The following is a 19,660-nucleotide window of genomic DNA, read 5'->3' as shown; positions in this document are numbered from 1 at the left end:
GTAATAATCAAGTAAATGTGAAAAATTGTAAAATAATATAGGCCTAATTTGTTATACATATGTATTATCTAAGATTTTATTAAACATTTTTTTCTAAATTATTGTTTTCTTTAGTTTCCAGTCCCAATTAAAAATTATTTGTATGTATTTAAATGCGAAATTATACCCCAACTTACACGAATTTGACTTACGCAGTTATCGCTTGGTCCCACTTATTGTGTAAGTTCGGGGTATTACTGTAATAATTAAAACTTTACCCATTGACACTGAAACCAAAATTTAAAATAAAATCAAATCAATTGAAAATTAAAAAATTTTTAAAAACTGTTTAAAAGTTGTTTTGAAATTTTCAAATTGTAAATCAAACTAATTTTTAAATTTACATTATTTGTGTGGGGCGATGACAAACATTTTGCTTTTAATATATAATATACAAATAAAAATTATTAAAAATAATATAAAAACTAAACCTGCATATCTGTATATAACCAAAGGTTATTATTCAAAACTCAAACTTAGAGAACAGTTGCTACAGGACAAACAATTAGCTGTATTTTCAACTCAGAGTCAAAAGTAATCTTTTTGTCTCTGCTATTCTTATGCAGAGACCTTCCTTCCCTTTTGTTAATCTTTTCCATGAGTCCATGCTGAGTCCACAGAGGAAGTTTACGGGTGGTCCTTTCAAGGAACAAATTGTAGATCTCACAGGCAACCCAGTGTGAACTGTTACATGCTGCTTCTTTGTAAAGTGTTGGTTTCAGTTTCAGTGGGGACAGAAGATTTTGCTTTTAATATATTTACAGATATTTATAAATACATATAGATAAAATATATTATATTGCCTTTATAAGCATTTTTATGCATGAAATACAGCTAAAAAAATAAAATAAAAAAAAAAAAACAGGTTTTGTTTTGGGGGTTGGGAACAGATTAATCCATTTTAAACTGTTTCTAATGAGAAAATTTGTTTCAGTTTTCAAACAACTTTTAGGAATGAATTCAGTTCAAACCTGAGGTTTGACTGTATTCTAATTTTGGAATTTAGAATATTACAGATTTTCAATTTATTATTTTGATATTACCATTTTATTTAGATGTATATATTTTTGAATCAACATTTATAAACAAACAAATTTGATTAAAATAAATTTATTTTGCTTGTTATGTTAGAAAATATAGCACATTATCTACCAAAGTATCAATATTTTCTGTTTTTCATTGTAATAATTGTTAAAATGAATATCAGTAAATAAAAATTTGTATCAGTTACTATTTAAATTAAGTAGCATTTCTATTTAGTAATATATTTTCTATATTACTAAATAAAATATTTGTAATATATGAACAGAAATAATTTATACCTGTAAAATTATTCTAAATTTATTAGCTGATAGTTATGTATTTTATTATAAAATTGCAAACAATAAATACAACCAATAAAATTTCAGAAAATGTGTAATACAAATAACAGAAATGTAAGAAATATCTAAGAAAAAATTAAATTTATTAAATTTTAATACAATACAATACAAAAACAAAATCTTGTTACTTTCATTAATATGATTTAAAATGCAGAATTTCATCTTAATTATAAACACATATTATTCAATATATCAGCAAATAAAATCACTCGAAGTAATATTAAAAGTTTGTTTTAATGTTTTAAAAAAATGAAAACTTTTTATTCAAATATTCTTATTGGTTTATTATCATTATTACAATTTTCATGTGACATCTAACACAAAACATTCTGTTTTATTGGTTAAAAAGTGAATTATTACTATTAATGCTACTAAAATGCTATTTAGCTGAGATAAAAAAAAATAAATATCAAATTTAATAGTTCTTCCTGATTTTTGTTCCATTTTATTAAAGTTATTTGTTTTTTGTTTCATCAGTATTTTTGAAAATAAATTTATTATGACATTACAACTTGTTTTATCTAAACATGTAGCCAGCAGCCATTCCCTTTCTAAAAACTGATATTATGTTCAGTATGATAATCCTATCTGATTTCTTATCTTCTTAGGCACCTGTTTGATCTATGGCAAAGTGACTACTCTGTTCTTGTGATTGACAATCAGAATGGTAAAGTGAGGGAAAAATACATTAGTCTGAAATATTTGTAGGGGAATGTGAACACGAACTGAGAGAATTGTTCTGGGCAAATCCAGGGTGGGGGAGTTGCAAGGCAACAGCAACATGGTGAAAAGGACCTCCCAAATGCACACCAGACCCACTTCATCATAGCACTTGAGCATCGCCACACAGTCCCAAAGTGGGATGTGGTGGTGTCATTACATAAAAGTTTCTTCAGACTTGGGCACGGGGCAATGGGTAAAAGCAATGCGTTTTGCCTAAATATATGGCAAATCCAGACTGTGAGGTGGCCACAAAATGATATAGAAGGACGGACTACAGTCCAATCCATAAGACTGTGTAAGATAGTAACAGGGAAAAGAGATATTTTAACTCTGTTTAGGACATGGAAGAGCCATATCAGATGGCATCAAGTTCAGAGTTGGTAAAGACTTATGTGGAAGTCAATAAAAAGGCCCTTCTAATTAATGGAGCTATGGCCACATTAATGTACTGTTGTGGCAAGAAGGCTGTGGCAGGGATTATAGAGGGAATGTTACCAAACTTGTGGAACATGGAGAACACCAAACCTCCCTGGGATTTGGAGATGTTCAGGTCTAAAAAATGCGATTTTTCCCCAATTTCCTTCTCCCAGGTGAATTTTCCCAATAAATCAACATTTAACTGTTGTTAAAGTTGAGTTTACCCGAATAAAACCATTAATGTAAGTTGAAAACATTAGTAATTAAACAGATTTTGCTGGAAAGTTGAAGATGTTCATTTACTCTCAAAGATATTCCAGTTGGCCATGATTCACTAGTTTTTGCTGTGGATAATTTAATCATCAAAAATTAAAGAAAACTCTATTTCCAAATGTTGCATGCCAACGTATTATTTTAGAAAGTTGAATGATGATATTACAGATGAATAAAAATTACAATATTTTATTGCATTTCATTCTTAAAATATTGAAATAAACTCCTTATATAAAGTATTATTCTTTGTAATAAAATTAAAAAATTAATTAGAGGAGGGCTAAAAAAGTGAAAAAAATCTGAAATAAATGGAGTACCTGGAAAAAATTTACATCACAAGGGTTTTTTATTTTGAATGTTAGCTAATGCAACCAATTTTTTAGTGTTACACCATGTTTGACTTCAATTCCTAGAATTCAGGATAATGACCTGGAGAAGAAGATATGTGAGAAAGGAAACCAAACTTCAGAAAAAAACCAAAATATCTAATCTGAATTTCCATTCTACTTTATCAAACTCCATGATTACATTCATCTGATGGCATTCTTATACTACAATAGAATCTCATTATAAAAAACTTGAAGAAACTCCTAAAAATGTCTTTCAAACTCAAAGTTTGTCGATAATAATAACGTTGTTTATCAGCTCTGTCAGGAGTAAAGTCCATTCTTGAACAAGAGCATTTTGAAGCTCCTGAAATGTTCTTGGTAGAAGCTGACAGGATGCAACTTTTCTTCCTAAAACATCTTACACATTCTACGATATTCTGGTCCAGAAATCTTGCTAGCCATTCCATGCAATAAATACTATCAAAAAGTTATTAATGACTGCAGACTATGTACATACACAAGCGTTATCATCCATAAAAATGAAATCTGCATCCATAGCACCTTGTAAAAATCTCGCATGGCGTTCCAAAAACTTATTTTTGTATCTTCTTGTATTAATGGCATTTAATAGTATATGGTGTACATACACAGTTTAGAAATAACATTAAGATAATAAATGAGTGTAAATAATATAATGATAAATAGTTTTTATCATCCTTGCTTTTAATAACACCTATTTATCATCTTAACATTATTAATGCAATTCTTCAATAAAATGTCAAGCTTAATGCAACCTTTAAGCATAATGCGGCACAATTCCATGATACTACCACCTGTAAGCTGATTTCTCTTCATAATGTTGATAGGACTGTATTTGTGTTCACCTTTTCCCAGATTCTAATTTGATGAGAATCAAATTATTCTATACATTATATCTAGACTCCTATTTATAGACTGGACAATCATGTTTATTTTTTGGACGTAGGTATAGCAAAATATGAAGTCCTGGTTTGAACAACTTGTAACTTGATGTAACTTATAAGGTCAATGGTTCATTTATTTAGTTCTTTTTCAAATACAATGCTCTTGCTTTTGTCTGCTCTTGTAGCTAGGATTACACCAAATTTTTAGTTTGTTTGATTGCTGCAATCATTCTTTGCTTATCATGTTTCAACTATTGAAAAATGCAATGCTGAATACTAAAACACTACAAAAAACTTTAAAAATTGCATTAACCACTTTAATCTCTAATGTTTCCAGCCATATTTAACTGACCTTCTTCAAGATAAACTTACAAAACAAATTGCAGTTGCATTTGAATACAATGAAAAATTTAAAACATTCCACAGAATAAACAATTTAAATCTTAGCACTGGACCTTATAAACAAAACACACTCAAAACACCTTGTAAATGTGCAGCCATATTTATTAAATTTGAATGTTTTCAGTCATATTTAATGACCTTTATCAAGAATAAATGGAAAAAATCGAACTCCTAGAAAATTTGTGTTAAAGATAAATGTGTTTTGGAACGTTTTTAAAAGATATTCTAATGAAATTACGTGTGTCATCTCTACAACAGGCTAATATTAAATAAACACAATAAATATTAGCACGTTAAAAAATAATATGATGTTCAAGATAAACAAAAAAAAAATATAAAATAACAATGCAAACAAATAAAAAGCAAAAAATAACGAAATGAGTTGGGCAAATATATTAAACTAAAGAATTCTGCCCTTAAGTATGTAGCCGCTTCGCTACCATTCTTGATGCTTTATCATCAAGCTGCCGATACTTTACTTGCTTCACTGAAGTTGATAGATTGCCCCTTTTGACTGGTTTTGCAGATATGCCAAGCTTCTGCATATCGGAGGTACTTTTTGTTGTGAACTACTTGTATCAATCTTGCGTGGTCCCATTCAGCTTTGACTTCTTGGGGTCTGCTAAGACATAAGTAGCCAGCACTGTGCAAGGCTGTTCGCTTCTTATGGCTGGTGTTCCGACAGCTTTTTCTTGATTGATCTTCTGGTGGCTCTGATACAAAACATCTTATTCTGCTGCCGTGTGTCTGTAATAGGGATTCTATAAACTCCTGGAAGAGAGTTCTTGTCCATAGCATCTTTGTCCACCCTTAGCAATTGGTAGATAGTTGGATTCCTTTTCTATATTATTCTTTTGTTCATAGCAGCTAATATACATCTATAGATGTTGCTCAGCGAGGCCCTATATTCCATCAGTGTGAACTCCTCTGTATTTTGTAAATTTCGCACCTTGTGGCGTTTCTTAACTTGGGTAGTAATGGCTTTAATATTGACCCCATACTTCTTAGATAGTTTATTGACATAATTCAGCTCTTAGTTTCTGTCTTGGGTACTGCTACAATGTGAGTGTGCTCGTGCAATGAGCACTTGGAATGCTGTGAGTTTATAAGTTAGTGGGTCGTGCGAATTCCATGGGATAAATATCGGGTTGTAAGTAGACTTCCTGTAGACTTTAGTAAGAAAATCTCCTTTGCTGTCAAGTTGTATAGATAAATCCAGAAAATGTATAAGCGTATCACTTTCTTGCTTGAGGCCAAACTTGTCGTTGATGTCCTTTATAAATTGCTGCAAGTTGAGTTTTACTTTCCATAAAATAACCACATCATCGACATACCATGCGTAAATTAGAATTTGTGTATCATAATTTGGCATAAATATATTCTCTAGCGTTCTTAAAACCATTTCACATAAAGTACCTGCCACCGAGCTTCCCATGGCTACACCCTTCTGTTGCATGTATGTGATGCCTTTAAAGTTAAATATAGATGAAAAAGTAGTTAGATGCATCATCTCTAATATCTGCTTTCTCTTCCTTTCTGGAGACTTGATCTTGCTTAAAAGGAAATCCCATAAATGGTGAAAACATGGTTCCAGTTTGATGGAAGGGTACAGTGCCTTGAAATCTAATACAGTCATATATTTAACTTCTTGCGATTTCATATTTGCCATTTTATGGAGAAGTTCCAAAGGTTGTTTTATGCTGTATTGATGCGGGGGTGAGTGCGAATGAACCCATTTACAAACCTTTCTAATAATATTGTGGGTGCACATCCTTTATCAACCACAGGCCTTAAGGTTTTATCATTTTTATGAATTTTGGCAAATCCAAATAGCCTAGGTACCGACTGAGAGTGGACTATTATTTTCGTCAAACCCAGTTCTTTAGCCAGCAGTCTGTTTGCAAACCTCTCAACTCTTGCTTGTAGTCTCTCTAGCACAGATGGGTGCACAGTAATACATTGTGTATCATTTATGTACTTTAACAGAAGGTCGTTGTAAGTGCTTCTTTTCATGATTACTAACATGCTAATATTTATTATGTTTATTTAATGTTAGCCTGTTGTAGAGATTGTGCACGTAATTTCATTAGAATATCTTTTAAAAACGTTCCAAAACGCATTTATCATTAATACAAATTTTCTAAGTGTTTGATTTTTTCTGTTTATTCTTGATAAAGGTCATTAAATATGACTGAAAACATTCAAATTTAATAAATACAGCTACATATTTACAAGGTGTTTTGTTGATATGATATGCAGTCTACGATGAGTTCTAATTGGACCTTATAAGTTACAAAATATAATACATAAACTCAAAAACAAGGTGCACAAAAATTCAAAAATAAACAAAAATTTAAATATATTAAAATATACATGAATAACGTAAGAATGATAATCCAAAAAATAAAAAATAAACTAATAATAATATTTCTTCTGATGATCTTTCTTAAAGAAATCTGACATAATCAAATTACTAAAGACTGGTAGTCTGGAGGTTGAATCAGGAAAAATCTAAAATATCATTATCATGTGGTTCATTATAACAAGATTCTAACATATAAAATGCAATTTAGCTAAAACTGTCTACATCAGGATCTAAAAGATCTGACAATTTCACAACATAACTTTATCTACATCCTCCAAATTCAAAACATTTGCTGAACAGAAAGTGATTCATACAGTTTTCTATGCATTTGCAAATCTATAATACTGTAATTGAAATTTTGTAAATAATAACAAACAAAATTGATATAATGATAGTTGCAAATTTTCAGTTATATTTGTAACTATTTTAGAGCGTCAATTATCAACCGAAATGTCGGTTAACCGAAAGCATTCCAGTCAGACTGTGTCATGCTGAATCGAATGTTTTTGATATTAGATTAACTTCTAAAGTATAATTTTTTTATTTTTTTATTTTTCAATATAATCTATTTATTTTGTTTGTACAAAATAAAAAAATAATTTTTAACAATACAATAGCCACGATTATTATTATAAAAATTTTCGTTAGGCTTAACATCAACGAAAATTCAATGCAAAGCAACATGCAACAGAGAAAAATTTAAACATATGATATATTAATATACTATATTAATAATGTATTTTTTCGTACATAATCAGTTATCCGAAAAATCGATTTTCCGAACAACCCCAGTCCATAATTGATTCGGATAATCAACACATTACTGTATATTTATCACACAATATGCTTGGGATAATTACTAAAGCTTATTGTATTCATTGTTTATATTAAAAAAAATTTTAATTTCATTAATTTATTAAATTATATGTGAAAATAATGATAAAAATAAACTGCAGTAAGTTTTATTAACTTCATGTCAAAGGGTCAACATAAACTTAGTCATTACTATTATAAACAACATAGAAAGCTAATAAGTCTTTATTGATGATCCTGAAGAAACTGATCTTTAAAAAATTGTAATGCACTTATAGATTTATAATTAGTAATAACTTAAAAACAATATAAATTTTTATTCTAAAAAATTATATAAATAATTGTGTAATTCTATAATTAAAACTGGTTTGTTCCAAATATTTATAAAATTATGCAGTTATTTACCTCTTAGATTTCTAGAACAAGTACACTTATACAATTTTTTGCAACACTTACATGTTATTAGTGAGCATGATTGAAAGATTACACTCAAATTTGCTTATTTGATTCATTTAATTTTTCTTCTTTTTATAGAAGGCTAATGAATAAATGTTATTAATTTTATAGTTATTTACCTTCATTTTTTATTTTTTATTGTTTAGTTTTTATGACTCATGTTATGTATTTTTATCACTGCTGTTTTATTATTATTATATTAATTACTTAACATTTTAAATTCTATTTTTAGAAATTTTCTATTTTATAAGATTTTTTAAAAATATGGTCTATTTTGTAAATATTCTATTTTTAGTTATACATAAATATTATACGAACACTGAAGATAGTTCAAATATAGTAGACCCCACTATAAAACGGGTTCATATGATACAGATTCATATATAACGGCGAAAAAATTGTGATCGTATTCGTATAAACACGCTAAAAGAGACTCTCATAATATGGTAAAACGTCATTGCCGACTCGTGTCATGATAGGATTGGTTGAATCTAGACCAATAGCGGATATTGCACAAACCATTGAGTTTAAACGAGCAGCGGACCTACTAAAAACCATTTATTATTTAACGGCCATAAAAATTCTATTTTTATTAATGATGTCTCCAAAGTTCAGCGAATTTTTTGCAGAAAAATAATTTATCAGAAAACATGCACCCACCGTTTGATGCACCGCTCCACGACGAAAACAAGCTTAAGCAATGGCATCGTCTAACGGTAAGTAATCCTACAATTTTTTGTTTATAGCATAGTTTATATGGATTATTCCCAAAAAATTATACGTGTTTTGGAAATGTTGAGTCAAATTAGTCTAGAATCAATTAATTTTACAGAAGAAAACCTTTCAAACAGCTATAGTCCGTAAACTGCATACGTGCCGGGCTGTGATTGGCCCATGTATTTAAGGACTCATAGAACATGAACTTCATAAAACACGGAACATATCTACCATGTTATAGGGGTATCTACTGTATGTTTCAAAATAAAAATCATTTTGGTATTCTTTTAATCAAGCAACTTTTGATTATCAAATCATTATTATTAAATCAATGCTTAGCACTATTTTACTGTTTTTTTACACTATAGAAATAATCAAATTTAAAATGAACCTACCACGCCAGTATTTTCATTAACACCTGTCATTCTGATCCTTGAAATAAATCTGACACTTGGTGGTTCATCTGGATATTGTGGTCCACATTCAATTCTTAAACTATAAATCCTATTTTCATAAGGTGTCTGAAAGATATAAAGAATTATTATTATTATAATCTACTCCAGGAATCAAATTTATATTTAAAATTTACCATTTTTTTTATACTAGTTTTATGCTGAACAACAATTAATACATTTCATTTTAATACATTAAAGATGTCAATAGTTTCTAGAATTTAACTCGTAGAAGTAAATTTCAGCTTATGAAAACAAACTTAAATAATTTTATATTTTACTAGGGAGCTTTACCCCCACTTGCTTTGCTCATTCATTCAAACATTTTCTGATGATTCATCAATTCCCAGTGCTGTTATTTTTATTTCTTTTCTGTGATGAGAAAAAGTGTTATAACAATTAAATAATCACAGTTAAATATAACTAATTTGTGGTTTTACATGATGTTAACTAAACTTTGTAATTTCTACAGTTTTTACCATAATTACAGAATAAAAATAGTAGGAATAAAAAATACAGTAGAGCGTCGATTTTCCGAATCAATTGGGAACTGGGGTTGTCCGGATAACTGATTTACGTACGAAAAAATAGTTTAACGTAACCGATGTCGAAATTTTTATCCGTTGTGTGTCACTTCGCGCTGAATTTTCGTCGATGTTAAGCCTAACAAAGACTATTGTATTGTTAAAAATTATTTTTTTATTTTGTACAAACAAAATAAATATATTGAAAAATATAAAAATAATAAAAAATTATACTTCAGATGTTAATTTAGTATCAAAAACGTAAAATATTTGAGTAGCCCAAGACATAGCCAAAGATTGAAGCGCCACAGCACTGGCGAAAATTTAAATTTTCCGACTGGAATTCTTTCGGATGGTTGACTTTCGGAAAATCGACGCTCTACTGTACATTAATTTTAAAAATGCAGAAGTGGTTTCTAATGCATGAAAAATCATTGTAGTAGTTTCTTGTATTACACTTTAAAATATTTTTATACAGGTAGCCCTCAGTTTACGCCACAGTTCCGTTCCTACAAAAGCCAGCGCAAATCGAATCGGCGTAAAACGAACCCTTATTTACAGTGAGGTATAGGGTTAGGTTCTACATAAGTGAAAAATAAGCTAATAATTTTGTTTATTAATACAATATAATACAAAATACATATAAATTTAATTTTTAAAATGTATTTTAACATAGAATAAAGTAAAATGTTTTTATTTAAAAATTTTTGTTTTCGAATTTCTTACATCTTTCGGAAAAAAGTATCCATCTTTAATTGTTTATATTTTTGATTTCTTTCATTAAGAATTTCGGAATATGGTTGAATATGATGCTCTTTTTTACATTTGCACTTTGCTCCCAACATTGTCTAACTCAAAAACTTCGTCAAACTTTCCTTAGTTGAAAGGATACGTTAACCCGACGTAGAGCTACGGACGAGCGAAGACACTGATTGGTCGACCACCGGTCGCCATAGCGCATATATAAGGTCAGTTTGAGCGGGAAAATTCAAGGTGGCTAAGGAGAGATAAATATCGTCTGGCCAACGAGAAGTAGATTTGTCTCACTAATGATAATTTGTGATTGCTGGAAGTGCTATTGCATCGTAAGGTGTTTTCCTGAATGAACTGATACAGGATAGATTCATTGGCGCTATGGATTCGGACGCCATTTATTGGACTATTAAGTTTAATATCTTGACTTGTGGGTATCTAAATGTTTAGTATTTTAATATTAATTTAATGCAAATGTATACATACCTAAAAATATTAAACAGAAAAAATAAATATATTCAATAAAAATCTTTGTTTTAACAAATGTACAATGCCGCGGCTCGGTAAATAAGTCAACACTGAAATGAAAATCAGTCTAGCATAGGGAAAATCGGGGAATTACACCTCAAAACGGCAAATTGCACAGCAGCGTTATTGTGAATCGGCGTAAACCGAGGGCTACCTGTATTTTATTTATAAAACTTTGTAACTTTATTGTAGTAATGAGAGAGTTTACCCAAAACAACTCTCATTGGTAAAGTTGCAAGATTATAAGTGTAAATAATAAATGCATTATTTCAATATGTATTTTTCAAGGATCATTTTTAAAGTAAGAATCATTTCAATATATTAACAATGCAAGTTAATGCTTTGGATGGCCATATGGTAGGAAATGTGTTTTAACAAATCTGTGATCTAGTCAGTTAGCTTCAAGCTCTTCAGAGGTAATTTCTTAGTAACATTTCATTACTAATGTCAATCACCAATCCCATTGATTATCAGGTGCAATTGGTGATTTGTTTTTTAAATGCAAAAAATATTTGCCTGGCTAAAATTCATTGACAGCTAATCAAAGCATAGAGGAAGGGTATAATGAACAAGGCAAATGTGTGAAAATGGTGTTGGTTATTCAATGAAAGGAGAACAAGTATGCATGATAAAGAATGATTCAGACATCCATCTGTCATAACCAAAGAACTGAAAACTACTGATGATGCACACATATGACAGAACAAAATATTAACAATTGATGAGCTTCATAAAGCTTTCCCTAATGTTTCTCATTCTGTTGTTTATGAAACTGTCAGTGAACATCTTCAATACAAGAACACTTGAGTGAGGTGTGTCTTAAGAATGTTGACATCAGAACACAAACAAAAGAGAACGGCTGCTTCTTGGGCATTTCTTGATCATTACCACATGGAAGGGGATGAATTCTCAATCATATAGTGACAAGAGTTGAGATACAGATATCTCACTATACATCTGAGACTAAGTGACAGTCTCAGTCTCTTGAATGAGACCACTCACATTCTCCAACCAAACTCAAAAAGTTCAAACAGGCACTTTCAATCACAAAAGTCATGCCTGCAGTTTTATGAAACCAGAGAGGCATTCTGATTATTTGCCTTGAGGAGAAACCATCAATGTGGAAAGTACAGTAAAACCTTTAAAAAGTTATGGTGTGAGGTAAAGAACCATTGGCATAACCCATTATAATGCATGTCCTCACACTGCTCAAAACAATTGCAAAAGTTTCAGTGGAAGGTGTTGAACCAGCCACTGTATAGTCAGGACCAGGCACCTTCTCACTTTCATCTTTTCCTGATATTAAAGAAAGTTTCATGTAGAAAACATTTGCAAATCCATGACAACACCAATGAGACGAGACTGTCACCAAATGGTTCAAAGAATAGGCATTAGAATTCTTCAACAAGGAAATTGTCAAGCTCATCTCCCAATATCAAAAATGCTTGGATGTCAATGGGGATTATGTTAAAAAATAGTTTTAAGCTATTTAAAAATGTAAAAATATACACTATAAAAAAATCTTCCAAGTCTTCTAAATGTCCATTCACAAGCACTGGAACACAATCAACACTGTCAGAGTTGACCTTCTTTTGTAGTCACTCTGCACCTATACTTATGTAAATTGTTCAAAAGTTCCTGCGATGTTGGATATTTTCAAATTTTCAGATAGGTGGGAAAGAGCCTATAAAAAGTAAACTTTGCCAGTGTTTATTGTGTTCCAGTGATTGTGAATGGATAAACATACATTCACAATCACTGGAACACAATAAAAGAACACTTCAAAGGATATTTTTTGTGTAAATCTTCAATATTGCATATTTTTACATTTTTAAATACATATTTTAACATGAATTTTTTATTTTTTTTACGAGTGTAAGACATATTTCATTGTAAAAACAAGGACTTTGAGTTACAATAAATTTTATCACTTTTATAACTAAACTATTCTTATAAACACATCACACTAACCTTATAATGCCTTGCAGTTATTTTGGAACGTAACACAAATGTTTTCAGTCCACCCTAGGACCTTCTTCAGGGGAGTTCTAGCAAAAACTTTTCTGGCGTGATTAGTGTTCCATTCAGTTTCCAATGCGTGGACCGAAAACATTTGTGTTACATTCCAAAATAACTGCAAGGCATTATAAGGCTAGTGTGATGTATTTATAATTAATGCTTTGTTTATTGGACAAATTTTATGAAAACTATTCTTACTTTAAAAATGGTCCTCATAAATATACAAAAACATTTGAACATAATAAACAAAAGTAACTGAATTTTAAAAATACAAAAACCTAAGTTATATTTTATATGTTCAATATAAATTATTCTTGCAGAGGTATGTTTCCCAAAACAATTTTCTGTTACTAGGAATAAAGCGAATATCTGAAGTTATGGCCATTTGTTTGATTTTTTTTAGCTTCTATGCACATGAAATCTTTCAATGCAAAACAATCGTTTCTTGCATTTCTTTAACTATAATACCCCGAATTAGACATTTTAAGAATATTTGAAAAATCATTAAAGTTGTATTTTGTTTTTGGCTTCTTTAGCAACAGCTCAAGTTGATGATGGAAGTCCAGTCCTGCTTAAAGAAAACTCATATCTAGAAATGTACTTAACATAATAATTGTATCTGATATTCATTAATGTAAAAATACCATATTTTTATTAAGTACAAATCAAATACGAAATTCTTACTGAGTACATCTGCAAAATTTTGAACAAAGAAAGATCACATTTTAACAATTTCCTACTTGTTTGACTTGATTTTTGGTAGTTTTTCCATAAAACTTAGTAAAACAAATATATAGAGGTTGCTTTTAACAAAACTCAAATTGTGACAATTTTTGCTGATACAAAGTATTTGTTACTGACAGCAGTACTGTCTGTAATCATCTGCTGGGACTTGTCATCTTGCTGCCACATTTGGACATTATACCTTGGCTTCCTGCAAAACATACTTCCAAAGCTCATAGACAATGTTTTCCTTGTCATGCACAGAGACATGCTGTTCCAGCACAATGATGCCCTGACACATTTCAGCATTGTGTGAGAACATCTGAACACCTTTAGAGCAGTGGACAGGAGGGGAAGAACCTGTTGTGTAGCTGGTGTAATTGCCCAACCTAATGACTTAACTTTTTCCTTTTATGACATGTCAAGAGGGACTTGACATCAGGAAAGATATGACTGTGCAAATAAATGATGCTTTATATCGAATCTGACACAAATCCAACTTGGTAGAAAAATATCTATCTCCTTCTGGAATCTTCAGAGAACAAGTTCCTGATCATAAACCATTTTCCTTGGTAAGATCTAACACTTCTCTGGACTAATTGCAGAGACAATGTTTAGCATGTTAACTGCTGCCTGTAATATGATACTTAGTTTATTTAGGGGCCTCGATGAAAAAATTGGATATTTAATATTTTATAATTTTAAATAAAGAGTGTTTATATAACAGTTAGTAGAGTGAAGTTCAGAAAAAAAAGAACATCTAACAGACATCGGATGTCCTATTTATTTTACAATCCGCTGTAATTACATCTGCTCATCTAATTAAATGTTTTTAAAGCATTTGCCAAGACATTTGCAGGTTAAAGTATATACATGTGTGATGCAGTAAACAATAAAGAGGGTTGAATTACATACTTTCTATATTTTCTTTTGCAATATTACTTACTTTAATAAAATAAAAGAATTAAACTAGTCTTTGATATGTTTCTTCTTCTTTTCTTAACTAATTACTATTAAAAAACACTATCAAATGTAAAGTTGTTTTTTATGAAAAAGACACCAATGACAATTTAGGGATCATCTAGACTATGGATAGGCAACCTTTTTCTATGTAAGGCCATATTTTGAAATTTTTGAAATGACGTGGGCTGCATACAGAGAAAAGAGAAGAAAAATGGGGTAAATCACAATTATTTATTCATATATAATTATAAATTAGCATAGGTATACTTAATTTAGCTTCTGGAACTGATGTAAATATAATATCAGAAATTATTTGGTTAAATATAAGTCACTGCTAGCTTTCAATTAGTTTCAATGTGTCTGTTAGCAGGTTTCTTGTTTTAATTTTTACTAAAATCATTGCGGGAAAAACTATTCACATACATAAATTGTAGAAAATAACGTTTGAATTTTTGCTGCATACTTCCTTAAGCTGGGAAATTGATATATTTGTTCATTTTATGCGATGAGGGCCACAAAAAATATTAATGTGGGCTGCAGGTTGCCATCCCTGGTCTAGACAGTGGTTGAAAAAAATTTCATTGCAGAGACAACATTTGTTGCTTGCCACAATTTAGACAGCATTTAGAAACCAGTAATTTGACCTACTTTCTAAAATTACTCGACAGAAGGTTTAGATGGCATTTTAATTTGAGTGAAGGTTGTCAAATTGTTTTGTTCTTGGTACGGTTTACATAAAAATGGATAGTGTTCCTTTGATAGATGTTATAAATGGGAGAACTCAACAAAATTATTCATTAATTAATTGCTTGGACCAGAAAAAAATATATAATTAAATACCTTAAATTTGTTTTAAATGTTCCAATTCTAATATTCAAATGAGTGAAGATTACAATTAAACCAGATGGTTTTATTTACAATTCAAGTATCATGTCGGTTATAAAATGTTAATGCATTTCAGATTTATTATTGTTAAAATCCTCCTTATCAGAATGTTCTGTTAAGCAAACAAGATAATTTTAATAATTACAAAAACTTTTTATAGAAATAAAAGTAAACAAGTAAAATGGCAAAACCATATTTGGGACAAGACTATGTCTCAAAAACGGAATCACTTTGATGCTCAAGGAAGGTCTCGTTCTCATTCTCCTATCTTTGATATCACTGCTTTTGGGCACAATCACTCAAACTTCGCTGGCCACAACCACAAGATCATCCATGATGCATCTTCGATGAAATTAACCTATCTAATTTCAAAATTTCTCTCCATTGCATGTCAGCCCGGGTTGAATTTTTGTCGATGCGTAACAAAAAGTTCCCGTTTTTGAAAAAAATAATCGTAGTTATTGTATCGTCCAAAATTCTTTTTTTTATTTTGCACAAACACTATACATTTTAACCCGATTATAAAGTCATCGAACGTAACAACAACCCTAATATAATGTCAAATTTTTATTGGCCCTACGATTTTACTATACTAGATAATGTTAAAAAAACCCACTTGTAACGACATAAAACCGTTTTTATGTCATACTTGAAGCACTCCCAAATTTACAAAATTAGATTACGAATTTTATTTAACATAGAAGAAACTATATGTTCTATAGGGTCAACTACAAGGTCCTAAAGTCAGAGTTCACTTCTTAGAATGACTGTGGATGGTACTTTCTCCCTACCTGACTTCAGTGGGGTGAGGTGGCAGTTTTGCCTGTTTGTAGAAGAGAGTCGCCATTTTGTATTTTATTTTGACTTGATTCTCGGTCCCTGACTACCTATGAGTCTGAATTTTTTTTATGCGCAAATGATTTGGACACCTAATACTCTGTGCCAAATATCAACTCTCGACATGTACTCCTTCATACATCTATGCTGGTAAGAACATCAGGCAGTACGATTTTATAAACAAGACATAGTCTTGTCAATAATAATAAAATATTTTAAATTATTAATCTCAACAATTATGAAGGAGAGTAATACAAGATTGGAATAATTCCTTAAAAATCTATTCCAAAGACAAATTCAGTATAAATTTTCTAAATCTGGATTTGTTCATATTTTACATCATATTGGCAATGAAATTAAACATTGAAATGGAAAAAAGATTGTCATTAACTGCCTAACTATGGTTGTTGACGACTTTAAGATTTTATGCTATCAGAAGCTTTCAGAAGATCACTGGCAACCTTATCAGAGTTTTTTCTGACATGGTTTAAATTGTCAGAATTTTTATAAACAAATATAAAAATTTTAAAATGTTATAAACTTTACATACAAATGAATAACTTGATTGGCTAAACAACTAAAAGAAGAGAGTAATGCCAAAGAAAGTAACAAACAATGTTTTGTTGAGATTTGTTTAGATGGCATTCAGAAATAGATGAACATCATCTTTGAAATGCACTTTAAACTGCAGTTCAGTCAGCCAACATCTAGATGCCATTTGGCTGTTAAATGTCATTTAACATAAACTCTGTCTCTGAAATCAACTATCTGGTTTGCTGGTGGGTGTCATGAAACACCCTGTAAATAGAGGTGTTTATATTGTATACTAATTTAATACTGATTTTAAAAATTTCCTTGATCACAACAAACATTTCATTATTTCTTTTTTATAAAATAAAAACATAATTTTAGAAATAATTGTTTTAAGTTCAAATTTTAAATTATAGTATGTTCTATTCTACTCAATATTAGATTCTGTTCTGTCTGAAGTTTAAAATCAAAATATTCTCTTCTCTTTTGTATTCTGTGATGTATGTTGACTTAATTTATACCAAAAATGTTTGCAGTTAAATAGTTATGTAACTTCTTATTTCTACGCCTCCATAATGCTGACACTCAGCGTGGATAAAACAGATTAACACTGTATTTGAATTCCATTGTAAGTTATTTTATTGTTTATCTATATATATAAATGGACATGTGTGTACCTATATAACCAAATATTCGTTACATCACTAGTGTGAATCGGTTACAATGGCAGCCTCCATAACGCTGACACTCAGCATGGATAAAACAGATTAATACTGTATTTGAATTTCACTGTAAGTTATTTTATTGTTTATTGACAAATAAAAGACTAATCTTCTATAAATACCTCTTTAAAGTTATAAGCCAGCATTTAAATATTTAATCTGCAATAGTGCATAACACGTCAATCACGGACATTCGAAATGCCAAAATGACAGCTGTCAGCACTTGTCTCGAATGTTTGAGAGGCCATGTCCAGGTCCGTACAATCCATAGCGTCAAAAAATTGGGATCTAAGCTTTTTGCACGGCTTAAGTGAATTCACAGATTACTGGTCTGCGGCTTAATGGCCATACACTGTATTTTAGATGCAATTTTTTGTTTTCAACTAAGTTTAGTCTTCATTGAGTACTTAGGTGTATTAAATTGATAACATTTCAGACATTGTTATAAATATTTTTATACATTTCGATTTTTTAACCAAATGTTCAAACCGTTTTAAATTCAAATTTGTTATTGCATATTGGTTCGATTAAAGAATGATTGTAAACGTTCCAGAAAATTGATCATATATATATCTTGATTATTTTCATATATATAAGATAACAAGAATGAATTAAACAGAATAACAAAATTTACTATTACAAAATCAATGCTTACTCTAGGAGGACCAATAATCATGCCTGTCCAATGAGTAAGAGTCATATCACTGTCATCTTCCAAGCCCCAGCTAATAGTACCATCTCCAACTCCTTTTTGTCCTTGTTCTAGTTCTTCTAAGAGACGAAAATTTCTTGGAATGACTACACCTAATAATAAAATTGAAAAAAACCTAAGACATCAAAAATGTAATAGTTAATAAATTAATAGTTGTGCTAGTAAAAAAATGTAAAGGAAAAAGTTATAAATAATAACAAAAACTATAAATGTTGTCACAAACTTATTCAGAAAAGTTTAATTTGTTATAAATGAACTTGGTTTATCATATGCTAAAACTTGTTTAAAATAGTATTTCAAATGTCAGTATTTATTTTTGATGTAATAGTACAATATTAAGCATATTGTTCCCACTTCTTTTCACCCTTAAAAATTAATTACATTTTAAGGACATTTAAGGAATCTAAAAAATTTTTAAGCACTTACATCCTGAAAGTCTATAATGAACCAATATATCCAAAGAATTAGTATAATGAATCTTTTTAACCATTTAAGATTAAATGTAAGTTATATTAAAGTTGGCAATGCATAGAATTTTATGTCATAATTATAGATTGAATAAATATAAATGAAGCTTGTAATACACCAGTATTTAAATAAGTAAAAGATCTCATACCCATAAAGTTTCATTTTTATTGTCAGGTTTGTGATTAATTTATTCATTATTTACAGAAGAAATTATTTCTTCAACAAAAAATGTAAAATTTTATTATTCAAAATATCCTTAAAGGTAGCAGTTAATGCCTAAATCTAAATCAATTTAATATTTTCTTCTATAATAAAACAGACGGTCCTTGACTTAAGTGAACCATTCCACAGTTCCGTACACAAGTGAAAGCTAAACATTTATACCTCATATCATACAAGGAGAGTTCACACCAGACGGGAAATATTTGGCTGAGATTTTATCATAAAACAGATTACATCAAAAGATAACCATATGCTTTTAAAATATGTGGCACTGGCCATACTTCCACTAGTATGTGACATTCCAATTTTACAAAATATGATAAATAATTCAGAAAAATTAACACACAACATTTTTATTTTAATCTTAAGTTTTTTAATAATGGAAACTGAAGAGAGAAAGAAATAAAAAGTAAAAAAGAATCGTACAAGACAACCCACAATTCATTAGTTTATTATTTATGACCATGTTTATTATACAATCT

At 29.9% G+C, this 19,660-nt stretch overlaps 1 protein-coding gene across 1 annotated transcript in view; it reads right to left on the bottom strand.

Moving 5' to 3' along the window:
- LOC111642235 (ubiquitin-conjugating enzyme E2 variant 1-like) overlaps positions 1 to 19,660 on the bottom strand; it is a 47,913-nt gene that overhangs the window by 5,893 nt on the left and 22,360 nt on the right. The window contains exons 3-4 of the mRNA XM_023388547.1: positions 18,432 to 18,580; positions 9,235 to 9,360 (exon numbers count right to left, since the gene is read on the bottom strand). Of these exons, the coding sequence (XP_023244315.1) occupies positions 9,235 to 9,360; positions 18,432 to 18,580 (275 nt within the window). The remainder of the gene's footprint in view (positions 1 to 9,234; positions 9,361 to 18,431; positions 18,581 to 19,660) is intronic.

The sequence above is a fragment of the Centruroides sculpturatus genome, unplaced genomic scaffold (genome assembly GCF_000671375.1).
Source record: "Centruroides sculpturatus isolate CEXI.00-Female unplaced genomic scaffold, Cexi_2.0 scaffold1471, whole genome shotgun sequence".
Lineage (NCBI taxonomy): Eukaryota > Metazoa > Arthropoda > Arachnida > Scorpiones > Buthidae > Centruroides > Centruroides sculpturatus.
Note: the sequence above shows the minus strand (reverse complement) of the source record. Positions and strands in the feature narration are given on the sequence as shown.